Below are 24245 nucleotides of genomic sequence, written 5' to 3'. Positions count from 1 at the left end.
GTTCTTTGTGTTAAGATTTGTCTTCACACTATATATCCTCTGGTGCCAAACTATATCTAAATAATCAAGATTACGATTTACTGCAAATGAAAGGGTGGCTTTATTAATAGAAGAAAAATTCTCCACTTTTTTTAGCCATGGAGTGTATAATAAAACAAGGAGTGCATGCTTTTTAAGTATATTTAATTTTTTTTAATCAGATACAAAATGCAATACCAATACACATTTAATTTCTTTAATCTGAAATATAAATATAGCCACACAAAAAAAAAATAATTTTTCTTACCTGACTTGATTTCTCTTAGCATCTAAACACTTCTTATAAAGCTCATGTTCTGATAATTCTCTCCCCATATAGAGAATAGAAGGACTGCCATTTTCTCTTGCCCACAGCATCTAAACACTTCTTATAAAGCTCATGTTTTGATAATTCTCTCATCATATAGAGAATAAAAGGACTGCCATTTTCTCTTGCCCACAATTGGGCAGAAAAGACATCACTAACTAAAATATGACAAGATGAATGAGGTGATAATAAAACAATAGCTTCAAGCTCTGAATTTGTTATCCGCCTAGACTACATTTCAGTTCTGAAGCTCCTCAGTTTCATTTATATACAAGGTTGGGGGGGGGGGGGGGAGTCTGGAAAGTTCTGATAAACACCTATAACAAAAATATTAAAGCAACTGATATAATCACAAGAAAGAACATATGAGGATATAAGAACATAACTTACCTTCATAACTCTGCTATTTGTATGCTCTTTCTTGTGGTTATATCAGTTGCTTTAATATCATTTTGTTCTAGGTGTTTATCAGAATTTTACAGACCCATTTCGTTTTGCTCTCTTCTCTCTTCACACAGCAGGCTGCAAAACGTATAGCAGTCTATCTATATGTCTATGAGAAGTAGGTAAGTTGATGTTTTTTTTTTGAACAGGAAGTTGCAAACCTTAAAGAAAACTATTCAGGAAAGCATAGGTGTAGACAGAATGAAAGGAAGATGGATAGTGAATGAAGACCAGCAGGGTGCTTGCGACTTTACAGGCTTGTGGAACAAGTGATGGAATTGGGCCAGTTCACTAGAAAAACACCCATGAAAATACTTACAGAAGAGACACAAAGCAGAGAAATGTCTGTGCAGAAGTGGCATGGCTGAAGTAAGAGAAGACAGATCATCAAATAACTGAATTGTCATCTTCTGGAGAGCATTAAGCATTTTTAAGGATTTTGATGCACCACCACCCCATATGTGAAAACAATATTCTGGATAGGTTTGAGGCAAAAACGATACTTGCATTTCTGGAGGGAGAAGAGAATGTGATGTAGTTATGACAGGAAAGGATAAAAGTTTGAGTCACTTGGAATATGGATGCATTATGTTCAGTTACAAAACTAATTTTCACTCTAACATTTATAAGCGAACACAACATTCACAGCCTCCTCTGTATCCTAAATACTAGGTAGCCTTTCAAATAAAGAGAAATTATACTGGCTGTCATTTGATTCCTTTGGTATGGACAGCAATCAAACAGCAACCATAATTTCTTTCAATAGAAAGAAATTATGGTTGCTGTTTGTTTGATCATTACTTGTTCATCCATTGCATCATTTCAATCTATAGCAACAGGAATAGATGAAGGCTGTTCTGGTCTCTTCATTAACAATGAAGTGATGTGTTGAAAATTAGAACTTGTGGATCAAAAATTATCAAGGGGGCCAACTTCTAAAAAGTACTTAGTGTTTTGGAAGCCAAAGGCAATTTCAATAAGAAGAGCCTTTTTTTTTTTCTGATGTCCATGGTCTTGCAAAATTTCTGCAAGGCAATAAATTGTTGATATCTATGTGAATTTTATGTTTAAAATAATAATCTAATTATTATTTATTATGCCATAATAAATAATATGGCATAATAATTATTAAGCCATACCTAAATATGAATTTGATAATGCATAGTTGCTTGACACTAGAGTTAGCCAGATTTCTTCTGCATAATTAATTTTTTAAATAATTTCAGTTGTTTATTGAAGCATGTGCATAACATACTTCAACAAGCAAGTGAAGTTATTTTAAAAATCCAACAAGTTAGACGGTTCTCAGCGAGTTCTTCTTAATGTAAGAAGCAACTATCTAGAGAAATTTATGTACCTGGAACAAAGCTATCAGAAAAATTGGCAATAAAACTATTACTTTTTGCATGTAATACTCTATTTTTAATTGAAGCATCAGGCACTCACCTTAACTTGGTGTTGGATGTCCTGTATATGTGCATTAATGTGCTCCTCTATGATAAGAGTGACTATTTTGAATGAATGCTCAAAGTTCCATTTTATTTCTTGCTGGATACTGGGATGAGATTATATTATACTAAACCATGTTTTAAAGATTTGGTTTCCCTTAGCTTTAAAATGCAGGAGTCAACATTCTCACTATCTTCTTTAACAGATTATGTATATTGATCTAAAGTACATATTAGACTTGATTAAAGTCTTAATGATGAAGAATAATTCACTCTCCTTTAAATGGATACAATCTGTAATTCTAATAATACATGTACAATTAAAATTTCCATGTGTTACAACACTGATTTAGTGTTTATTGAATAACTATACAGTTTTTTTGTGAGAAAGTATTCTTGGATTATTCCACTGTTCTCTCTTTTAAGACTTATTTCTGCATATTCTCTTACTCATTTTTTGAAATGATTCATTTTCAGTGAGCACCAATTCACCTTTGAAGAGATCATTTTCACTGTCATAAGTTGCTCTCTATGAAACTGATTATGAAAATGAGCAATGCTGTTATTACTAAAAAAAATTCCTACATTTCAGTTTTTAAATATCAATTTGTATCTCATTTATCATAACACACTTCACAATCACACAGATAATTACATGTTTTTGGTTTCATATTTTTTTGGCAACTTTTATATACTCAACTACTGCTAAACGTTCATCACTACTAACAGAAATCAATTTCTATTATTGCATTAGATGCTTACTACACATTGCAAAAATAAAGGAACAGTTACATCTAAATTATTAAAACTAAGGATGCAAGAAACTTATGCACCATGTATATAATAGATATATCGCTATATGCAATGTATCTATTATATCTAAGCACATTTATATAGAAGTAATTCTTATTAGAAAGACAATAAAGGATGCGCTAAATCAGAAACCTGTATATATAATATTTGCCAAGGCCCTAATATTACATTTCCCTCCCCAAAATTCGAAAGAAATGAATGCAAAGAAGTTTGGTTTGATTCACAGATGTTTGTAAAAGTAACCAGTTTGAGACTTTGAAACCTTGCTCATTGAAGTGGCTTGAAAGTATGATGTTTGATCTCCAAAATTGGGCTTAAATTTCTTAATGATTCGAAAAAATCTGTAATTCACATTTTTGAATCAATTTAGTTTTGCTTTTCTCAAAATACTAACAGTGCTGTGTATGACAATTATCCCTCACTTGATAATATGCTATATGCCCATGCAGCTAACCTGTATTTCTAAATGAGAACAGCAAAGGAACCACAAACAACTGCAATTTGGTTTGACTACTATTATGATAAGTACTGACAAGTCTAGCTGTGGATCAAAACTATCACAGCATAAAAAACCCTGTGTGTGTGTACTGTGATTATTATTATTATTTTAGTAACCTCCATGGAGTCAGCAGATTCATTGCTGGAGGCCCACTAAACTGGCAACAGACATAAAATATCGAATTACACTGCAACTTAATTTCGTATTAAGCTATTAATACGAAATTAAGTTGATAGCTTAATACGAAATTAATTTCGTATTAAGCTACTAATACGAAATTAATACGAAATCTAATCATTTAAATGATTAAATTACTGAAATTATTCTTCAAGTATGTACATGACTCCCATATATGAATGAGTGATTCCCATTTGCTTCTAGTGATGCTAATTGTTCTAAATGCCATATAGATCATCTCTTTCTGTCTCAAATGTCAACAGGTAACCCTCTGAAGAATACATTTAATCCCAATTGTTGCCTATTAGTGTGTAACACCTCTAAATGGTCTGAATTCATTTTTTTTTTTGCGTTACTTCAAAAAAAAGTGATCAGAGATTTTGATAGTATTTGAAATATTGTCTTTAAATAAGATTGGTTTACAATTATTGTTGATGCTATATTCTACCAGTCTCTGTAAATTCACTGCTACCACTAAACTGTGATAAAATGCTATTCAAAGATGCATCATGCAAAATTTTCATACTTTGTGTGTGTGAAACGATCCCTAGATTTTTGCAATGTGCTTATGGCATTTCATTTACACTAAATGAAGAACTGTACTTTAAAATCAAATTATAATTCTGCCTCCTGCCAGGTTTACACATTTTCATAGCAGCTAATGAATTATTATATTCATACTTATTTTATTTATATATGCTAATTCACATAAAAACTTTTTTAAAGCTATATTTATGTTTACTATGATAATTTTTGGCTCCCCATTTTCGGCAGCCTTTTATTCTTATTATACCAAAGGAGGCAGAAAGAAATTTTGCTTGTATGAAAATCTTTATGCTTCATTGCCAAGTTTAATTAAATAGCTAATACATTATAAATATTATAATAGCCTTATAAACAGTTGTGCTGCATTACAACAATTTCTCTCTCACTCCCTCATATATTCTCATATAAAACAATGTTTGTTCAGCAGATTACAGCCCTATTATAATGCTAAAGAATATATTTAAACCATATAAAATCTCATCAGCATTTGCTTATTTAGTGTTAGTGACTAGATATAATATAAATAAATGAAGGGCATGGAAGGGGGAGGATGCAAGAATTAAAAAAAGAGATCAAGCAAGCACACATTTAATGTTTACATCAATATTTACACATTTCTCCTGTAAGAAATATAAAGACACTTCTCTCTTTTTGTTTTCATTTCTTTCTGAATGCAACAGCATTATAAGTTTTTATAAATTACTTCAAGAAGGGAGGGGACATAAAAAAAAATTAAAATATGTACTTTAATAACGTATTAATATGCACCCTGTTTTATAGATATAAAATATCAAATTACTCTGCAGCTTAATTTTGCATTAAGCTGCATTTAAATGATTTTACATTACTGAAATTATATATCTATTACTACTGTAAATGATTGAAAATATGGTAGTATTTGAGTGAAGAGATTTACATGATGAATTTTAAATTTTCCTGCATTAATTTGAAAGTAGTGTCTTTCTTATGCATGGTATTTTCATTTAATGTCTTTCAAACACTCACATACAATAATTTTCCATATCCTTATATGTTTACAAAGAAAATCTGATCTCATAATTTAATTTCAATTTTTAACTGGTCATATCCTGCTACGGTCTGTTACTTTTTATAAACATTAGTTAGAAAGGTTTAAAATCCAAGTTTATTTATTTTATTTTTTTTAAACTTAGTGTTGAACCTATATAAATGTTAAATAACTATCCATGTTTTATTTGACAATTTTCTGCTAAAAAAAACCTGAACTTTGCTTTAATATTTCAATTCAGAAAAATATTTCGCATTTGATGTTCAACTTATATCCCTTTCCAAGCTAATCATTGTGATTCAGCATTTCACAAGTTTGACTGCCATTATTACCTTTTCTTCATGTATAGCAGGGTTTCCCAAACTGTGTTCTGCGAGAAGTTCTCCTGGAATTTGTATTTTAGTCTTCTAAGGATTTTTCATGAATAAATATTTTATATATGAACAAATATTATAAATTTTTGGTGATCAGAATGAGATATGTCAATGAAAATTAGCACAAATTAATTTAATGATGTTTATGTTTAATTAATCAATTATTAATTAATAAAAATGCAACTAAATTAACAATTAATACATTACAAAACAACCAAGGTGTTCCGTGAAAATTTCAGGATTTGTGAAGTGTTCCATCGTAGGAAAAGTTTGGGAAACGCTGATCTATAGCATGTTTTTATTCTCGTCTATTTTTTCCCTTTTACAGAAAGCACTGTAGATTCTGATATACTATTATGCACAAATACCATGATAATTATTTTTCTCTGTTATTTATATAAAACACTAGCTGAAAATAAAATAAAATAATAATAAAGCTCTTGACAGTTTTTCTTATTAAATTGTGTGAAAGTTTCCCACCAGAAAAGAGAAAATGGTGCAAATGCATGTGCACGCACGCACGCACGCACGCACACACACACACGCAATCAGTGCACTTCATTTCAGAATAATGAAAATGTGCTTTACAGCACTACACACACACAGAAAAATAATTTTAATATATATGGAAGATACAAATGGGAAAATAATGAAAATATTTCAGATTATTCAAATGAATTAACTTGCAAATGGACAAATCTGCTAAATTTAAAGAAATCTTTAAATTTAGTGAATGAAATGTACCACGTCAGTTCTTTCCCCACATATGGGGGGAGAACTGATGTGGTATATTTCATCTTTTTTTTTTTTTTTTTTAACTATTGAAACATTAAACAGTGTACTGCATTCATTATAAATCCAAAAAAAAAAGCCCCATAATAATAATAATAATCCCTGTAATGTGGTTCTGCTCTGTTTATAATCAAACATGTACATACATTTTAACAAAACATTTCAGAAAATAAGCTAACTGAAAACTTATCCATACCAAATGTAATTTCTCCTCAATAAACATCAACGATGACTAGCAAATACAAAAAAGAATGTTTAATGCATCTTATATGTCCTACAAACAAAATGGAAATGTCCTTTGGCATTGCATCAAAATATTTTTGGAAAGGCAAAGTTTACAAATGTCTTCTGATAACAAAGGACTAAATGCAAATTAAACTGATACAATTCAAATTCACGATTTTATGTTACTATTACTGCTTTAATGGTTAAAAAAAATTTGCATTAACAGATTCCAAAATTGGCCAGGAGTAGAGATGAGGTTTGAGGAAGCACAAAAAAATTATACATAAAATTTCAGAGGATCATCACACATATGTACACACACAACACATGCACAGAAACAAAAACTAAAACTTGCACAATGGTCTACAGACACAACTGAGACCACACATTACACCTTGTGCAAACTAAGAAAATCCAGTTTAAGACTGCAAAATGCGAGAAGTTTGGACATTCTACAGTAATTACGCAATAGCAAAGTTTTAGCAGTAACAGAGACAGAACTGTTCAATGTGTGATTCACATATTCTGAGGCAAAGATGGAATAAAAGTTAGCAAACTGACTGGGGAACTCCCAACACAATAAAACGATCAGTAAACTGGGGAATGCATTCACCAACCCTATTAGTTTTTTTTTTTTTTTCTGTTCTTTTAAGGAGGCCGGTTAAATGATAACTGCCTTTTATGCCAGATTAACCATGGAAAAGAGAAATTTAAAAAAAAAAAAAAATTTTTTTTTTTTAAAATACAGATGTGCATATACTGCTACATTAAACTTCCAGCAGGGCAACCATAACAACATTATCACCACGAATGAAAAGTTGACTAACATGACGCTTGCACATGTTGGGCCCCTTCTTTTTCTTCTTCTTTTTCTTTTTCTCTTCAGTTGATCCTCCTGCTCCTCCTTCTACAGTACCAGTTTCTGCTGCCTCTCCTGGAGTGTCTGTATCCATAGTACCCTGATTACCATTAACAGTAGTGCTCTGTTCAGTCTGCTCCTCCTCCTCCTCCTCCTGTTGGGATTTTTCTTCTTCTGGTGCTGCTTCTTGTGTACTTGATACTTGTTCAGAATATTCCTGCTCTTCCCACTTGCCATATAATGCCTCTTTGGATGGATAATTATAATCACTTTCTTTTTCTGTAGTGGATGAGTCGCATACTTCTGCTTCTTTTGTACCTTCTCCACTTTCTGTATTAGCAGACGATACCTTCTCTGAATCAGGGGCATCACTTTCAGCCATTTCCATTTCTGAGGTCTCCTCAGCCTTCTTTTCTTCGGTAGCTTCTTCTTCAACTGCCTCCTCTTGTTGCTCTGTATCAGCTTTTTCTGTACCCTCAGTTTCAGCTTTTGTTTTAGCACCCATTTCAGGAATTAAATCTTCTTCTCCTGGCTGTAATTCACGCAAAAATGGTGTTTTTGTCTTTTTAGGCTTCATGTATACTTCATCAACATCAGACATAGCCAAGTTCCAATGCTTGTCGAAAGCTAAAATATATCCAGTACAGATACCTCTTACTTCTTTATAATTTCGAGTCCATACCTGTAATAAAGTTGAAAAGTCCATAATTAATACAAATTCTGGTGCTTATGGCAGAATAAAGAATTTTTAACTTGATATTAACCAATAATTAAAATGTTGTTGGTTATAAACAACAGTAACACATTAATCACATACATGGCTTTATGTGTTACAGTTACAAAGAAATTAAATAATTTTATGAGATAATTTCAAAAAAAAAAAAAAAAGAGTGTTGTGCAACCATTGCTGTTCAACTTATGTGTTAATGATATTGAAGGTGGTTTCACAAGTGACATTTTTGGTGAAATATGTTCAAGAGAATAAACACGCTTAATAGTTTCACAACAGATAAATTTAGTGATACTTCAGAATGCAGAAATCTATGACACATTATGGATCTCATGAAGATTATTGCCACTTTAATAAGTAGGATGACAATAGTAGAAACAAATCAGGCAATTGTTCCACTTTATTATCAAGTACCGATTAGAAATTATACCTAGGCTATTGCACACAAAATGGGTTACCATGAGTAATTAAGACAACATTAGGGCTCTTTACATTTATCATGAGGAGCGATGTAGAGTATAAATTCAAGTTGTAGAATAGATGGAGAAAATGTGATATAGCATTCAAGTTGGTGTGGAGCTTTCAGCAGATTATGAGTTATGAGGTATGTGTAAAGTGGGAAGGGAAGAGAGAAAACAAAAGGTCATCTCTTGAAAAACTGGGTAAGAATAATGAGTAAATAATTAATTCAGAGTTCAGAGCAAAGGTAATTGAGATCAAACTAACAGAATAACTGAGCATGACATTCTATAAATTCAGTAGAAGGATTCTCTTAGAATCTAAATGTGAAGGTCCATTTTTTGTTAAAAATATTATATAAACTAAATATGTTTTTAACAAAAAAAAAACAAGAAACCTTCTTGTCGACCTGAAATGTTGTATAACCATTGCTGAATTGTGCATCACATCATAGTCAAACGTTTTATGAAAAAATGTTTACAGCTGAATAAAAAAAAAACTTGAATAAAGAAACAGAACATAGCTTCACATATAAAAAATGGATGTTATATTTCTGTTTATTTTCCATACTTCAAGACTGAGAATGCATACGTGTATTAGCATTTGATACATTTGCTGCTACAAGCAAATATACCTGCAAGTAAGGTAGACTTCTGAACTTAATATAACATTGTTATTTGTACAATGTAGCATGTAATAGCTGTACTGTTACTGGCACTTGCTAAAAGGAGTTGGATGGCAAATATAATATCATATAACAGATACATTTTCAGGTGAATATATATATAAGTTTGAAGATATGAACGAAATCGAGCTGCTCAATGGTGAAATAATCAAGGCAATAAAATTCGAAGATAGCTACAAATATTCGGGAATTTCAGAAGCACAAATGCTGCACAATAAGATCAAAGAAAGAACTAGAGCAGAATACATAAGACGATTAGTCTTATGTATTCACAACTCATAGGCCCTTGGGTAGGGCTCGAATTAGTGGAATATAACCAGCCTTTTCTTAAAACTGAGGAAGCAAATCAAGCTTTGATGAATGTTATATATATATATATATATGATATTCAGCCTGTTTTTCTAACCACTACAGGGGTGAAAGCCTCTCCCAATGTGGGACGGTTGGGTCTACTATCCCCATGGTGACCCAGTCCATCTTGGGGAAGTGTTTATTCACTTGTATGTATGAAGGTGAAAGACAATCACAAACATCCATGCCTAGGCAGGATATATATATATCAATCTGACCAACAAAGAGGGCTTGTAAACCTATAGCATTATACAATGGGTGGGCCAATATTTGTCCGTAATCTGTATGGAATTGTTAAAGATTGATGTTAATGCATTTATTATATCAGAACAAACATCTGCACAAACATATAAGCAACACTCAAGCCATCCCCCCCCCCCAGTTTGTAAAATTTGTTTGATAAATGTATAGCTCCTTTACTTACTATTTGCTTAACATAGCAAGAATAACAAACACTAATACTAAAGAACTGAGACAGACAGACAACTTGCATAAACGAAAATGAACATTAACTTATTTTAACTCATGTAAGCAACACAAAAATTGGCCTTTTGGCTATTCTTTGTGCACTCTAAAAATTGCTTTGAAAGAGTTGGTTTATCTGTTGCAGTTATTAGTATGCTACCTTAGATATCATTACATTATTGTAACAAGCAATAATAAACGAAAATTTTGCAGAAATTAATGAACAATAAAAAAAGTAAGCAACACACTTCAGCATCTAAATATTTTGCTTTCGTGCACACAAAATATTTGAAGTTTCCTCCTATACACATTCAAAGAAAAATAAAATCATCACAATTATCACAAAAAGCATTTCACTTAGTTGCTACAAAATTACTTTTAAACAACCCAAAATATTTCCACTTACCCACTCTGGTGAAAAATCTCTACACTGAAATGATGATTACATTCTTGATTCTGGTCCACAAACCTGAATTATAACCTTCCCACTACCCCAAAAAGAGCTACAACATTGTCTGTTAAAGGATCATAACAAACAACATTGTGACTCTTGGAAACAAGAGCGACCAATTTATTAGGCACATTTCTATTACTTACAAAATATACTGCTTTGTTAGACAAAAGCATCATGTTCATTTCAAAACATTCAAAAATTTAATGTGGTAGCATACAAAAGCAGGATGATCTTAAGTAACTGTGTCATGCATAGCATGACAGTTAATTATCAGGCCAGTCATGGAAAATATCATATACAGGTATTCCTCGATTAATGCGGTTAATTAATCCCTCGATGTCACCGTGTTAATCAAATCTAATAATCAATGGTAAAAATTACAATTCGTCCATGATTGATTACTGTATTAATAATTCGTTTTATATGGTTCTCTTTTAGGAAAGATAAAAAATGAATGCAAAGTAAATGTTTAATAAATACTTGTACCTACATTATTTAGTGCAATTTTTTTTTATCAAAAGAAGTTATCAAGAGTAGTAGTTTGAACAGTTTTAGTTTTTTTCTTATCGGCATAAATTCTACGATAACAAGCAAAATGACTCTCCACATCTTGGCAAACAAGCAATAAAACAAAGAAAAAAACACTGCAAATATAATACATGATGGTACAAATTAAGTTAATATTGAATCCAACATTATTTCATAGCCGAATATAGAAACTACAAGATTTTCATGCCGAATATATAGAAACTAAAAGTTTCGGCTGATGCAAGCGTAAGCAACCTTATGGGCAACTCATAGTAAAGGTGGAGTAAGCTCCAGATCACTTTCCTTAGTATTTTCCATAATGTAAAGCACATCTCCTAGAGGAGATGTATGATAAATAAGCCTTTGGCTCTCTATTTCAGTAATACATGATGGTTTATTTTCAGTTACAATCTAGAAACTATTAAACAAAGAATAAAAAAAACAACAACTAAATCATACTATAATAACATCGGAGGTCGCGGTATGTCTCTCAGATACAATTTACTATTGAATATCACAAACCTTTACATAACATGTGTTACTGACAGCAAAATACAGTGCGGAATACCACTCGTAACATATGAATGCACAGCTACTCATGAAAATCTTATACTTAGAAATCTTATACTCCAAGCTATATGCTGAATTGTGTAAGAATATTTATATTAAACATTTTGCATGTATCTATGAAATCAGCTGCAAGCTCCGCAGGGTTAAAGGCGTGTTAATCAAAACTCTTGCCGTGTGTATCAAGGGATTCCCGCAATTAATTTCACCGCATTAATCAAATCCCGCGTTAAGCAAGGGATACCTGTATATTATATTTTTGATATGTATATCAGAGATCACTATCCTTATTAAGGATAGTTCATAACTGTGAACTACCCTTTAACATTTCGTAAATTTAACTTTTTAAAAATTAAACATTAAATTTAATCTTCTAAAGAAATTTTTTTTACTTTTTCCACAGATTTAACAAACACTCACCTCATCTTCTCTTATAACAAACACTCACCTCATCTTCTCTTATACTTAGAAATCTAATTAATGCCACAGGATAGCAGTTAATCCTATCTACCCAGGCTGTTATTCTGTCAGTTATGTGCATTCTCTGGAAAGTTTGTTGTCTTGTGGAATGAAAACAAGTTTCCAGGAGTGAATCTCTACCTTCATATGAAAATTTCCTAATAAATTCTTTGAATTTTAAACTGGATCTGAACCCAAGTCTTTCCATCCAAAAGGTATAGTCCTTTCAAAATGAGTGATGAAGGCTCTTATACACAAACAAAAAGTAATTATTAGTTTTCATCTATCATAGCACTGTGACTGATGAACAAATTTGGGACTCAGTGAGTTTAAACTCAACTAGAATGTAAGCTGCAATTGTCAATTATACAGTACATTATGTATAGTATATATGATGCAATACACTGGACCCTATCACAGAAGAGGTACAGCAGCAGCAGATAAGATTAATTTCTGTCAGAGCTTTCATATCCCAGGTATCAACAATGCCCTTTGCTCAAAAACCTAGGTCTGAATGCCATCTAGAAAACAATATGGCAACTCACTATTGGTGCTTTTCAATTGAAGGTGAGTTGGTCTCATGCAGAAGTTACAAGATTTTCCTGCATAGAAACTGGTTCATCCCACAAAACTGGCGATAAGTACACACAATTTACAGATATAATACATTGGCCTTAGTTGCTCTGACAATCCCATACAACAAAAATTCATTCCTATCAGTTAAAAATACAGTAAGCAACATAAACATTGCCACTGAGAATGAATGAGTGGAAAAGGTTCCAGCAGTTGGCATGATGTCAATGCCAGAGTATAAAGAAAGCTACACAAATCAAATCAATGCATCATGTTAGGTGGCAACATTCCAGATTGGTGGTGTAGGGGCTTTGACATATGTTGGATCCTCAATAATAGTGGAATAATGCCTGAATTACAGCCTAGAACAATAGCTGACAGACACCCATTAATGCTCTCAGCTTATCCATTTGGCATGGTTATGCACCATGTTCATTAGTCTGCTCAGTCACTGCATCTCAAATCAACTGAAAATCTGTGGGATAAGGTGCAACAAGATTTTCATTAGAGAAATCCATTTAAGTCCAACCTGAGACATGTGTAAACTATAGCCAAGTTCTGCATGAATACACTTTTGGAGTACTTATGAGTACTCCAAAAGTCCACCTCCCATGAGAAGGCCATTTTGAGAACAAAAGGATGGTAGGGTGCTAATTACTGGTGGATGATGTACCTAATAAACTTGCCAAAGCAATGCATACACAGTTATTACAAAGAACTTTTGCTTTGAAATATTTATTACAAAAAAAGGATTACAGAAGTAAAACTTACATTAATAAGAACAATCCTCATATATTGAGAAGTATTCAATGTGAGCACTGTTGTCTAAACTCTGTCCTTGATTTGTTCATATAAGTGAAGGCCTTCAGGGGTTTTTCACCTTTGCATAAGCAAGTGTTCTATGCAAACTATGCTCTTTTTAGGAAAATATATGAAAAGTCTAGATTCCACATTAACCTCTTCTCAACTATCCCAACTGCATTAGAAACTGAATTTTTTTTTTTTTTCAGTGGTATAAATTTCACTACTATGTGTGTGCATGCGTACAGACTTTTTTTTGTAATAAATATTACAAAGTGTAAAAATTATTTGCAAATACCCTCAACATATATATGTAAAAAATACATTTATTCTACTTCCCACTTTTAATCTGTTAATAAAATAACTGATTCCATCACAAAAAAAGTTGCTGGCTGAGAAAAAGAAATCCTAATTTTGGAGGATATAAATTTTAATTTTTCATCTTTAATTTTCAGTACCACTTCTCAGCTGCAAAAAGTTAACTTACTATATCTGTAAATATTTGACAAAAATGATAATCAGATGCCTAGGATCAAATACATGTCAAACCCTACTCATGTCTAGTCAAGTAAGAATAGAGCAATGGATGAAGGTAGTGGTGGGGTCAACATTCAGAAACATAAAAGATTACCACTAGGAGATAATATGAAATAGCTCTCAATAAATCATATATGCTGAAAGATTCAAAACAGATACATAGACATAAACAGGAATGGGAATAAGTAATGACATTCTTCATGAACATAAAGCTGATTGTTTACGTTAAGCATAGTAAGTTTAATTAATATAGCTCAAATTCCATATTTTCATAATAAATTTTACCTCCTTTTATGCCCATCTCGTCTAATATTCAGTGAGAGTCTATGTCAGTGTTTCTCAAGTGCTGGACCATGGGCAATTGCATACCAACTTTTTATCCTAGTTTAAAGTCTATCATGTCTTATATTCATTAGTTCAAAGCAAAATAGCTCTATCATGTTTTGAAATAAATGAAAATACTACACACGTGTAAAAGAATTCTGCCTTTACTTTTGTATGCTTTTATTTTATAATGTACTGTTTATATTATTAGTGCCTTATGTCAATTAACTGGACTTCTTAGAAACCTAATTTCAGTAATAGCAGGATGGCTAATCTTATTTCCGAAACCTGCTATGCTTGTCATAGTTCTCTGGATAGTTTGTCCCCCAGGACCAATGGACCCAGATTTCGGGGGGGGGGGCTTTCAACCTCTTCATAGGATCTCAGCTAACCCACTTTAAACTGAAAAGCCCTTTATGTTTCTTGCTTCCCAGAGGGAATTCAAACCTAGGTCTTCCTAACCAAAGTGTGCTGTCACTACAAGCTAACTAGGGCTACATTGGATTAATTATATTTTTAATGAATATATTAATTTAATTAAATAATTTATATTGACTTAAAATGCTTAGACTAATAGAAAAATGGAATCATTTATCACTCTACATGTGAGTTGAGAAACACTGGCTTAAACCCTGATATTAGTTCAGACACATATAGATAGACATGATTGCTAATTTTGTGTGTGCGTGCGAGTGAGAGAGAGAGAAATATCTGGAATATAAGTGAACTGCAGTAAGATATTTAAACTATTACCTTATTGCAATTTGTTATTTTCAGTTTAAAATCGAAAGATGCAAGAAAAATTAAATTTTACATTTCCTGCATATTTCATATCATCAATAATACTCTATTTGATTTAGTAACAGAAGTACACAGAATCTTAACTATGGATATCATGAAAAATTAATGACCTTATAAAAAAAACAGTAAATAATCTGGATTTTCAGTTTTTAACTAGAGGAAGTTTTATGAATGTTATAACAGTAATAGCAACAATTCTGGGAAAACAAAAGAATATTCAACTTTTTAACATCAGTAATTTAGATGTAATTTTTTAATTTCAGTGCTAAATTACACTAAAAAAAACTCATATTTAGTAGTAATCAAGCAAGCTGGCAAAATATGTTCAAAGAACCCATATGAAAGACACCAAAAAAATGAAATGTTTCATATATTAATATTCTTTAAATGAAACAATAAAAGAAAAAAAAAACCTCACCACTTGACATTATTAAATACAAGAGCACTATGACCAAAACTACTAATCTACCTTGAATAGTAGAAAGAAAATCATGAGAAGATATATGCAAATCAAGCTTCGCATTCACTGATCATACTGAACTGACACCTCACAAGCATAATCTTGATACAAAGCACACACACACATAATCAAAAATTCAATAAATTCCAATTTTTATTTATTGCATATTACATGTAACATACCAATTAGTTGGGGAAATTTAAAAATACAATTCGAACCATACATACTGAAGATACATCATGGTAAATGTGCTGAAAATGTCCACTAACATTCTCATACATTTTTGTGAAATCCAATTATTTATGATCACGATAGAGCACACCACAGCACCAATTTTTAAAGAATATGGAACATTTCATGGAGTTAGGTTCACTTCAGTACCTTCAAACTTCTGAAGTGTTATTTCATCTCTTGGGATGAAAGAAAGTTGTAGTAGTAGTAGTGGAATGTTTGCTGTAGTGAAATGAGATTTCAGCTGAGACTTCTGAAAGTTTATTATAATGAGTATAGCCAGAGCTTTTTTTTTTTTTTTTTGGGGGGGGGGTGCAACAGCATGGTGTACTGGCACCGTATTAAACAGCAGCGTGTGACATAAACAGATGGGCTTATTTAGAAATCTGTAATATTTACTAATAATTTTACATGTTTATCTAAAATTCAAAATAAGCTTAGTTATTTAATGAATTTTGCATTTTCACTAAGCCTATTAAGATATTTGCTATAACCATTTTTAGAATTTTAAATTATTTTCATGTTTATATTATTAACACATTCATGCCAGGCTGTTTCATGTGAGTTGCACCTCAAAGTATATATGGACTTTGACTATATGTTTTTTTTCTTCTTTAGTGTAGTAATAAAGCTTTACATTTCTGGCACATCTATGCAGTATGGTATCTGGAGATGTTTCTCACTACCTAGTCATTGTCACTCTGGTACTAAACTACCAATATATACTAGATATACAAACAGAAAACACTCAACAAATTCTTGTGTCCTACCTCAAGGTCAAGTATAACAAGAGTCCATTTATCCATCCCCCTCATGAACTTGTTCAATAAATCATTTTACTAGGTTTTATACCAACTTTCATGGGTGCTCTGTTTATCAAACTCTATAAGAAGTAATATAAAAATTGTTCTTGAACTATAAAGTAGAAAATGAAAAGAATTACTTGTTTCTTTTCATCTTTCACAATTAAGAAATTAAAAACAAGTGGAAAAATGATGAGTTTTAACTACAGAGATCATGAAAAAAAAAAAAAAAAAACAGTCTTTGTACCCAAATAGTTCCACATCCAGCAGTAAGGAATGACAAATGTATAGTCAGGTTGTTAGACTGTTGATTGAAAAAAAAAAGGAGGGGGGAGCTGCAAAGTATAACTGGATAAATTATCAAGAGAGACTTGGATAGGATATAATCATCAATTCCTGACACCGTACTCTCTAGGAGGTGTACAGCGAGACTTGAATATGCATTATATAATGAATTGGAATTTTTGCAGTGAAGAAGATGGGTATGAAGATTTCTAAGAAATAAGCAAACAATGAATTTGCCCATTTTTGGGAAATATCAGACAGCAACAGCTACTATCTTTTAAAAAATAAAAGTCTGTCACACTATGAAGTAACAATATTAGTAAATACCTCTTCAGTTTTCTTTATTATAATTAAGAAAAACCTCCAGGGAGTCAATAACTCATCAAGTAAGACCACATACTACATGCACCAGCTATCACACACAATATTCAATGGCAATCCATTTCAATCATGAGAAAAATCGAGCCCTCATCCTCTTCTTAGCAGCATTCATTCACAGCTTCCAAGGATGCCCTCTTGACCTTTCCCCACCCTCCATAAAATGATATTCCATCAACCGAAATCCTGTATGATCCTTTCAGAAATTTGTAATTCTCAATCGTATCACCCCTCTTTTTCTGTTTGCTAGTGTCTGCAGCCTACAAATTCTCAATCTATCTTCATAATCAATATTCCACAATCCTGATGTCATTTTTAACAACTCTCCTTTGCACTCTCTCTCTACTGTATCAGAATGACCATGGAAACCACACCAGACTTGCATGTAACAGTATAAGTGAAGTTTTATCAAGGCCTTGTAAAGAAGCAAAATGACATCCTATCTCTATATCTCAAAGTTCATTTCAGCATTGCGATTATCTTTTGAATTGTATTTGCAATCTTTGCTACATGGCTCCTGAACTTCAATTTCCAAACACTCCATGATCCCTATATTGATCGATTTCTTCTAGCATAATCCCACCAATATAATAAGACATTGGATATCTAATCGTGCCAAAGTGCATGCCTTTATATTTACTGACATCCATTTTCCCATGCCCATAATTCCAGCCTATTCAATCATTCTGCACATCAGCAGCATTCTGATACGAATTAAGGTAACCAGTCGTGTACCACATCATCAGCACACAGCTGTATGCCACCTGTCATATCCTTCCCAATGTCATTAATGTAGAGATTAAATAACAATGGACTAATCACTGATGCTTGTGGTACACGACTGGTTATTACCTTAATTCTTGCAGAATCACATCTCCTGTACACCATTTTTTAATATCTGTCAGCCAGCCATCCTCTTATCGACACTAATATTTTATAATCCAAACCCATATTCTTCGATTTATGCAACAGTATTCCATACTATATTCTGTCAAAAGCCTTAGAAAAATCCAAAAGTATCATTGTGTATTCATTCCTCTTGCTCAATGGTAACATTATAAAATGTGAGCAAGTTGCTAAAACATGACCTTCCCTTAGTAAGCCCATGCTGTTCACTGCAAAGTAGATTCTCTGTCAACCCATTTCTGACTGCGAGCCCTAACCAATTTTTCCAAAATCTTCACCACCACTCCTGAGATACTGACTGGGTGATAGTTGAATACTTTGCACCACTCTTGTGCAATGGGATTACCATACATTCTTTCCACTCCTGTGGAATCTTACCTGTTCTGAGACTCAAATTATATAGCCCAATCCCGATTATATAGACCTGCATGCAACAGTATAAGTGATGTCTTATCAAGGCCTTGTAAAGAAGCAAAATGACATCCTATCTCTATATCTCAAAGTTCATTTCAGCATTGCAATTATCTTTTGAATTGTATTTGCAATCTTTGCTACATGGCTCACTTCAATTTCCTGTCTACTAACACTCCATGATCCCTAGCTTGATCAATTTCTTCTAGCATAATCCTACCAATATAATAAGACATTGGATATCTAGTTCAGTTCAGCTGAACACTTTAGTACCCGAGCTGATATCCCATCAGTCCCTATTGCTGAATTCTTATTCAGTTTGTGCAACAGCTCTAATACCTCCTCTTTATACACCTGAGTTTCTTCATTCAATGAAGAGGTAGCAATGAGTTCAATGTTGCATACAATATGTTGATAGCTTTTAGCAAAATGGGCATGCATTAGTTGAACAACTTCTTTTGCATCTGTCATCCTCACACCATCTGCAGTCAATAATTATTCTTTCATATTCATTCTTGCTTTTACTTGCAGCATATCAATAGAATTCTTTGGTGTTATCTTTAGCTTGAAGAGCCAGTTTCTTTTCATACTCAGACTTAGTTTTCCATACAATAGTTGTGACTCTTCTAGCCTGCTGCTGCTTATAATTTTCATAATAGATATCATCTTTATACTGTATTCCTTTTCTGATGAATCTCTTGCTTGCTTGATATGGTTACACATCCATTTGACTTCTATTCTATTTATTCTTTGAACTCTCGAGACACATTCTGATACTGCATCATTTAAGTATTTTTTTAAATGCTTCCCATGCACTGTCAATATTCTTTCCATCCAGCAACCGAGACTATTGTGTTGAACTCAGTATACTCCTCAGTTGATCATAATTTCTTGCTTTGTAGTTCAGCATGTAACCTTTTCTGAATGGAACATTCATAAACTTAGCCACTTTCCAAGCAAATACCACACAATCACTGTCACCAACGAGGCAGAATAGTTACGTCTTTAATTAAAACACCATCTGACACTATAATCAAATCTAACACTCTTTGACCTCAAGTTCCTTCTGTCACATGCTGCTTGAGGAAGTTGTCTTGCTTCAGTTTCATTCTCCTCGTGAAATTTTACTGTTACCCAATCAATGTTTGGATAATTAAAGGATAATTAATTTCATATCCTTTTAATCTTCAGTTTTTCCTGCTAGTAAAGAATGAGTACTGGTACCTATTATTTATTTATTTAAAAAAAAAAAAAGCACTGAGTGTAGCCATTAAAGCTGACACCGCTAATGCTGAGTGTTTTAGTGGGAGCCTTCTATAATTTTCCTGAATCAGGTTTTTCATTTGATAATTGTTATGCAGAACATAATGCAGTAGCAAAATCTTTTAGCAATTCTGTAACAAATAATTGTCATATAAGCTATAATGGCAGTTGTTGCTATAATACACTTGATGTAAGCATATAGAAAATGCAGTTGGAAAATAACTTTGGACAAATAACATTGCTGTATAATCACTGACAACTACGTACTCGTATTCATTTGGTTGACACTATTGCACTCCTACTTTTCACATAATGTTCTCTATGTTACATGCCATATGCTATATAAATAGAACAGTATATGGTATATAAGGAGAAAGTTCCATGAATGTGATATAGATAAAAAGAAGTGAATTAGAAACCTTACGCATCCAGGATCAAAAGCAGCATGTGGTTATACACATAATACCAATGGCGTAATCACTATATACATACTATTTTATATACATGATAAGAAAACATTTCCCATATTCAAAGTGAAGTATGCTTTTGGAATGCTGCTAAAGAATATCATAATACTCATAATACTTATCAAGTAAACTGCGAGAAACAAAAACTAGCATATCAAAACTCATGAGTTTTAAACCATAGGCTAAAACGGTGGAATTCAATTCATGTAAACCAACTACCTTTATGCCACAGCTACATACAAATGCTATACACAAATGTGAGTACCAAATTTTTAGTATAATATTCCAGTGCCAAATTATTAGTTAGTAGGAATCCTACTATTCATTCAATGAGTGGCAATACACCATCCTTGCGGAGAAAACATCTAGGAACATCCCAGAAGCATTTTCCCTTTTCACCTAAAAACTACAAGGAGGGAAAAAAGAGTATTAAAATGATATACTATTGTTTAAGCTTAACTTTGCTAACAAAAGAAAAGGCTCATGTTATAAAATCTTTCCAGCTGATGAAACATTTTTGAAAAAAACTAGGCATATAATTATGACAAAATCTAAGCTTTAAAAAAATAATTTCAACTAATCAACTAACTCTAAAAAAGGATTTTTTTTTCAGTGTAATAAAAAAAGCTTAATAAAGGATCTTCTGTTTGATCAACAAATTTCAATCAGTACAATTTCTAATTTTAAGTTAAGAAAAAAGAAAAAAAAATTAATGTTATAAGCTAAAAGACAAAGGTTTTGATAAAAGCATTATTTCATGCAAAATTAATATTATCATATTAACAATTATATTCTTTAAATAGTGGTTTTTATTCATCAGCATGAAACACTACGTAATTTCATTATTGCAACTTATAAAATCCATGTATGCTTTTCAACTTGAACAACTTTGTGCATATAACATGAAAGTCTGTAAAAGGCATAACTAAACAAATTTTGTTAAGGTGTCATACTTACTGCAAAATTTGTAATTGAATTAGCCAAAGAAGTGGTAACTGTGAGAAAGATAACATATTATTCTATAGAAATTCAATTTTCAAGTGAAAACAGTGAAGTTTTGAAAACTGGATCTGTAAACAATAAGCCAAATTCTGAGAGCTTTGACCCAGAAAGCAGAGCTTTTGGGATCAAATAGAAGCATTATATTGAACTGGAAAATACTGTAGATATGCTGAAATTTATAAAATTTGCTTTGCTGTCATTTACAAATTGATTCTTTCAAAATGTATGTATGTACAAAGTTATTGAAGTCAAAGTGCACATGGAGTGTATAAACACTATATATATAAATAAAATGATATCCATATTTATTCTCAATAATGCTCTTAAGTAAGTCTGTCAAACACGCACTAGATGTTTTGGTATGCGACTAGATGTTATGAAAGTAATCCGATGATGTTCTTTTTTGAAGAGCTGGAGAGTGTAGTCTCTGGGGAAATACTTCATGGGGGAATGCTGTTCTACAGAACTGAGGTAGAAAGAACTTTGTGCATATAACATGAAAGTCTGTAAAAGGCATAACTAAACAAATTGTTCAAAACTAATCATGGCAGTGGCTGCTATTTAACTTATTTAATCAGTCCAAATATGCTACATGGAAATCTCAAGTCATTCACTATTAATATCAATCTCAATATCCCCAGCAAAGATGAGATACTACTCTCATACCTCTATTATTACTGACAAACAAGGAAAATTTTCAGGGAGCTGAAAAGGCAGTGCATTGCTGGATCTCTACAGAATGCACCCCCTCCTCTCCAATATACACATAGAAAGGGTATGTGTGGCTTGAAGAATTAATTTTTGCCAATATTTTACACCTCTGATTCCGTTAATGGCTACATTTAATAATAATAATAATAATAATAATAATAATAGTTTAAAATGCATAATAAAGACAAATGAACTACATAAGTGATACTTTTTTTTTGAACAATATGTTCCACATTGTTATTAAGTAATCACAATTGGGTTAAATTTAGTCACATAATTCAGTTGGTAACAACTATGCCCATTTGGTTGGAAAGACTTAGGTATAAATCCAATCTGAAATACAAAGAACTTTTATGATGGCTTTTGCTAAAGACAGATTTCTCTTCCCAGAAACCACCGATTTTTCATCCAACAAAACAAACAAATTAGCTTGGAAATACTTGCAATTAATAGAAACAAAGCAGATTTTGTAGACAGGACTGACCATCCTATCACAGCATTAATTAAGTTTCTACACAGTTAAGTTATTTGGCCATGAGAGGCTACTGAGCCTCACATCAAGGGAAAGATGAAATGTGCTACACATTGTGTGCTAAATTTATAATTTGATTTCTGTAGATTCAATATAGTGTATCATAGCTCAACTCTCATACCTTACATTTTATCAGTGCATTCCAAACACTACCCTTCCAAGTTTCATTCCCCCACTTTTGATTCAAGATGATGTGATGAAATCACAACAACCACAAATTCTTTTTGAAAACTTTTGTAATAAAGGTCTGTTCTGAAAGAGAAACATGGCATTGACAAGAAGCTGGTTCTCCCCCCCCCTCACCCAAGTATGCTTTCCAATTTCCAGTTGCGGTTTATTCTGTATACTCCCAGATACTTTTTGATAGATATGAATCACTAGAGATCCCATTACTATATTGTTTTGTAGACTACTGTGAATGTGGAACATGAAGGTTTATATCCAGTTTATATTTCATAAGGGTACCGTTGAACAATTATTTAATTAAATTTTAATCTCTACTAATTTTGTGTACATTATAGTACACTTCTCCAGGGAAATGAAATAAAACTAACTGATATTACATTGACTGAGTTAAGCAACAAGTAAGTTAATAGTAACATTAATAGAGAATGTTTGAAATAAGACTAACAATTTTGCACACATGCATGAGATCTGTGCACCAGATTTTTGACAAAAGATAGCCAAATCTGATGTATAGTCATACCATGTTTTTCTGATGACTTTGAATGCTCTGACAAAGAAACTATTTCTATACACTGCCATGGTACTTGATGCTAGTTCTGATTTATGTTTCTCTTTTTCCCCACCTCTTTGATGTGTTCTGACATGCATATCTATTCTGAACAATATGCTGTTTCCCTAGGGATCCCAGATACATTTAAAAAAAATACAGGACACTTATGACTGAGGGTGAAAGTTCAGTATGGACATCCATCACATATGCCAGTCTTACAAAATAAAAAATGATTCTAACTTTCCAAGTGTGTGCGTGGTAAGGTTTACTATGCACACTTTACTAAGTATAAGTAAACAAATAGTAAATCCAATTGTTAGGCTGCATATTTTTATTAAGTCACTTTAAGTTGCCTTCAAATGGTTTTTTACTATTATAGATACAAAATAGATTGTTAATACAGTAATGCTCTTCTCACCTGACAATATTCTTATTAATCAATCAGTCTTGTTCACTCTTGCAATACTTTTCTGAAGAATGAATTTCACTTAACAATTCTTTGTTTTTAAGAATCATGTCATCATGAAAAGCTACACAATCCTCACTGAAGAATGACTTTACAGTTTTTACAGACAGTTTGTTTTTCTCATCAGTCCACAGTGCATTCATGCGAGAAAATAATCTTTTAACACATGCATTTGTTCCAGGGATACACATAATGAACTCCACTACTTTCTTTAAATTTGATAGTTCTCCTTCACCATTTTTTAAGAGATCCACCCATGATCAATGCACATGCACACTGTTCTAAGAAACTTATCATTGTTGCAGTGTTG

General features: G+C 32.2%; 2 protein-coding genes across 2 annotated transcripts in view; one reads left to right on the top strand and one right to left on the bottom strand.

Annotated features, from left to right (window-relative positions):
* LOC150104851 (uncharacterized) overlaps positions 1 to 24245 on the top strand; it is an 867921-nt gene that overhangs the window by 447190 nt on the left and 396486 nt on the right. The window lies entirely within an intron of this gene.
* Positions 6707 to 24245, bottom strand: part of LOC150104852 (uncharacterized) — a 53769-nt gene continuing 36230 nt past the window's right edge. The window contains exon 3 of the mRNA XM_090396011.1: positions 6707 to 8232. Within this exon, the coding sequence (XP_090252137.1) occupies positions 7459 to 8232 (774 nt within the window). The 3' untranslated portion in view covers positions 6707 to 7458. The remainder of the gene's footprint in view (positions 8233 to 24245) is intronic.

This window comes from Typopeltis vanoorti, chromosome 7 (genome assembly GCF_054136105.1).
Source record: "Typopeltis vanoorti isolate ZY-2024b chromosome 7, IOZ_Tvanoo_1.0, whole genome shotgun sequence".
Lineage (NCBI taxonomy): Eukaryota > Metazoa > Arthropoda > Arachnida > Uropygi > Thelyphonidae > Typopeltis > Typopeltis vanoorti.
Note: the sequence above shows the minus strand (reverse complement) of the source record. Positions and strands in the feature narration are given on the sequence as shown.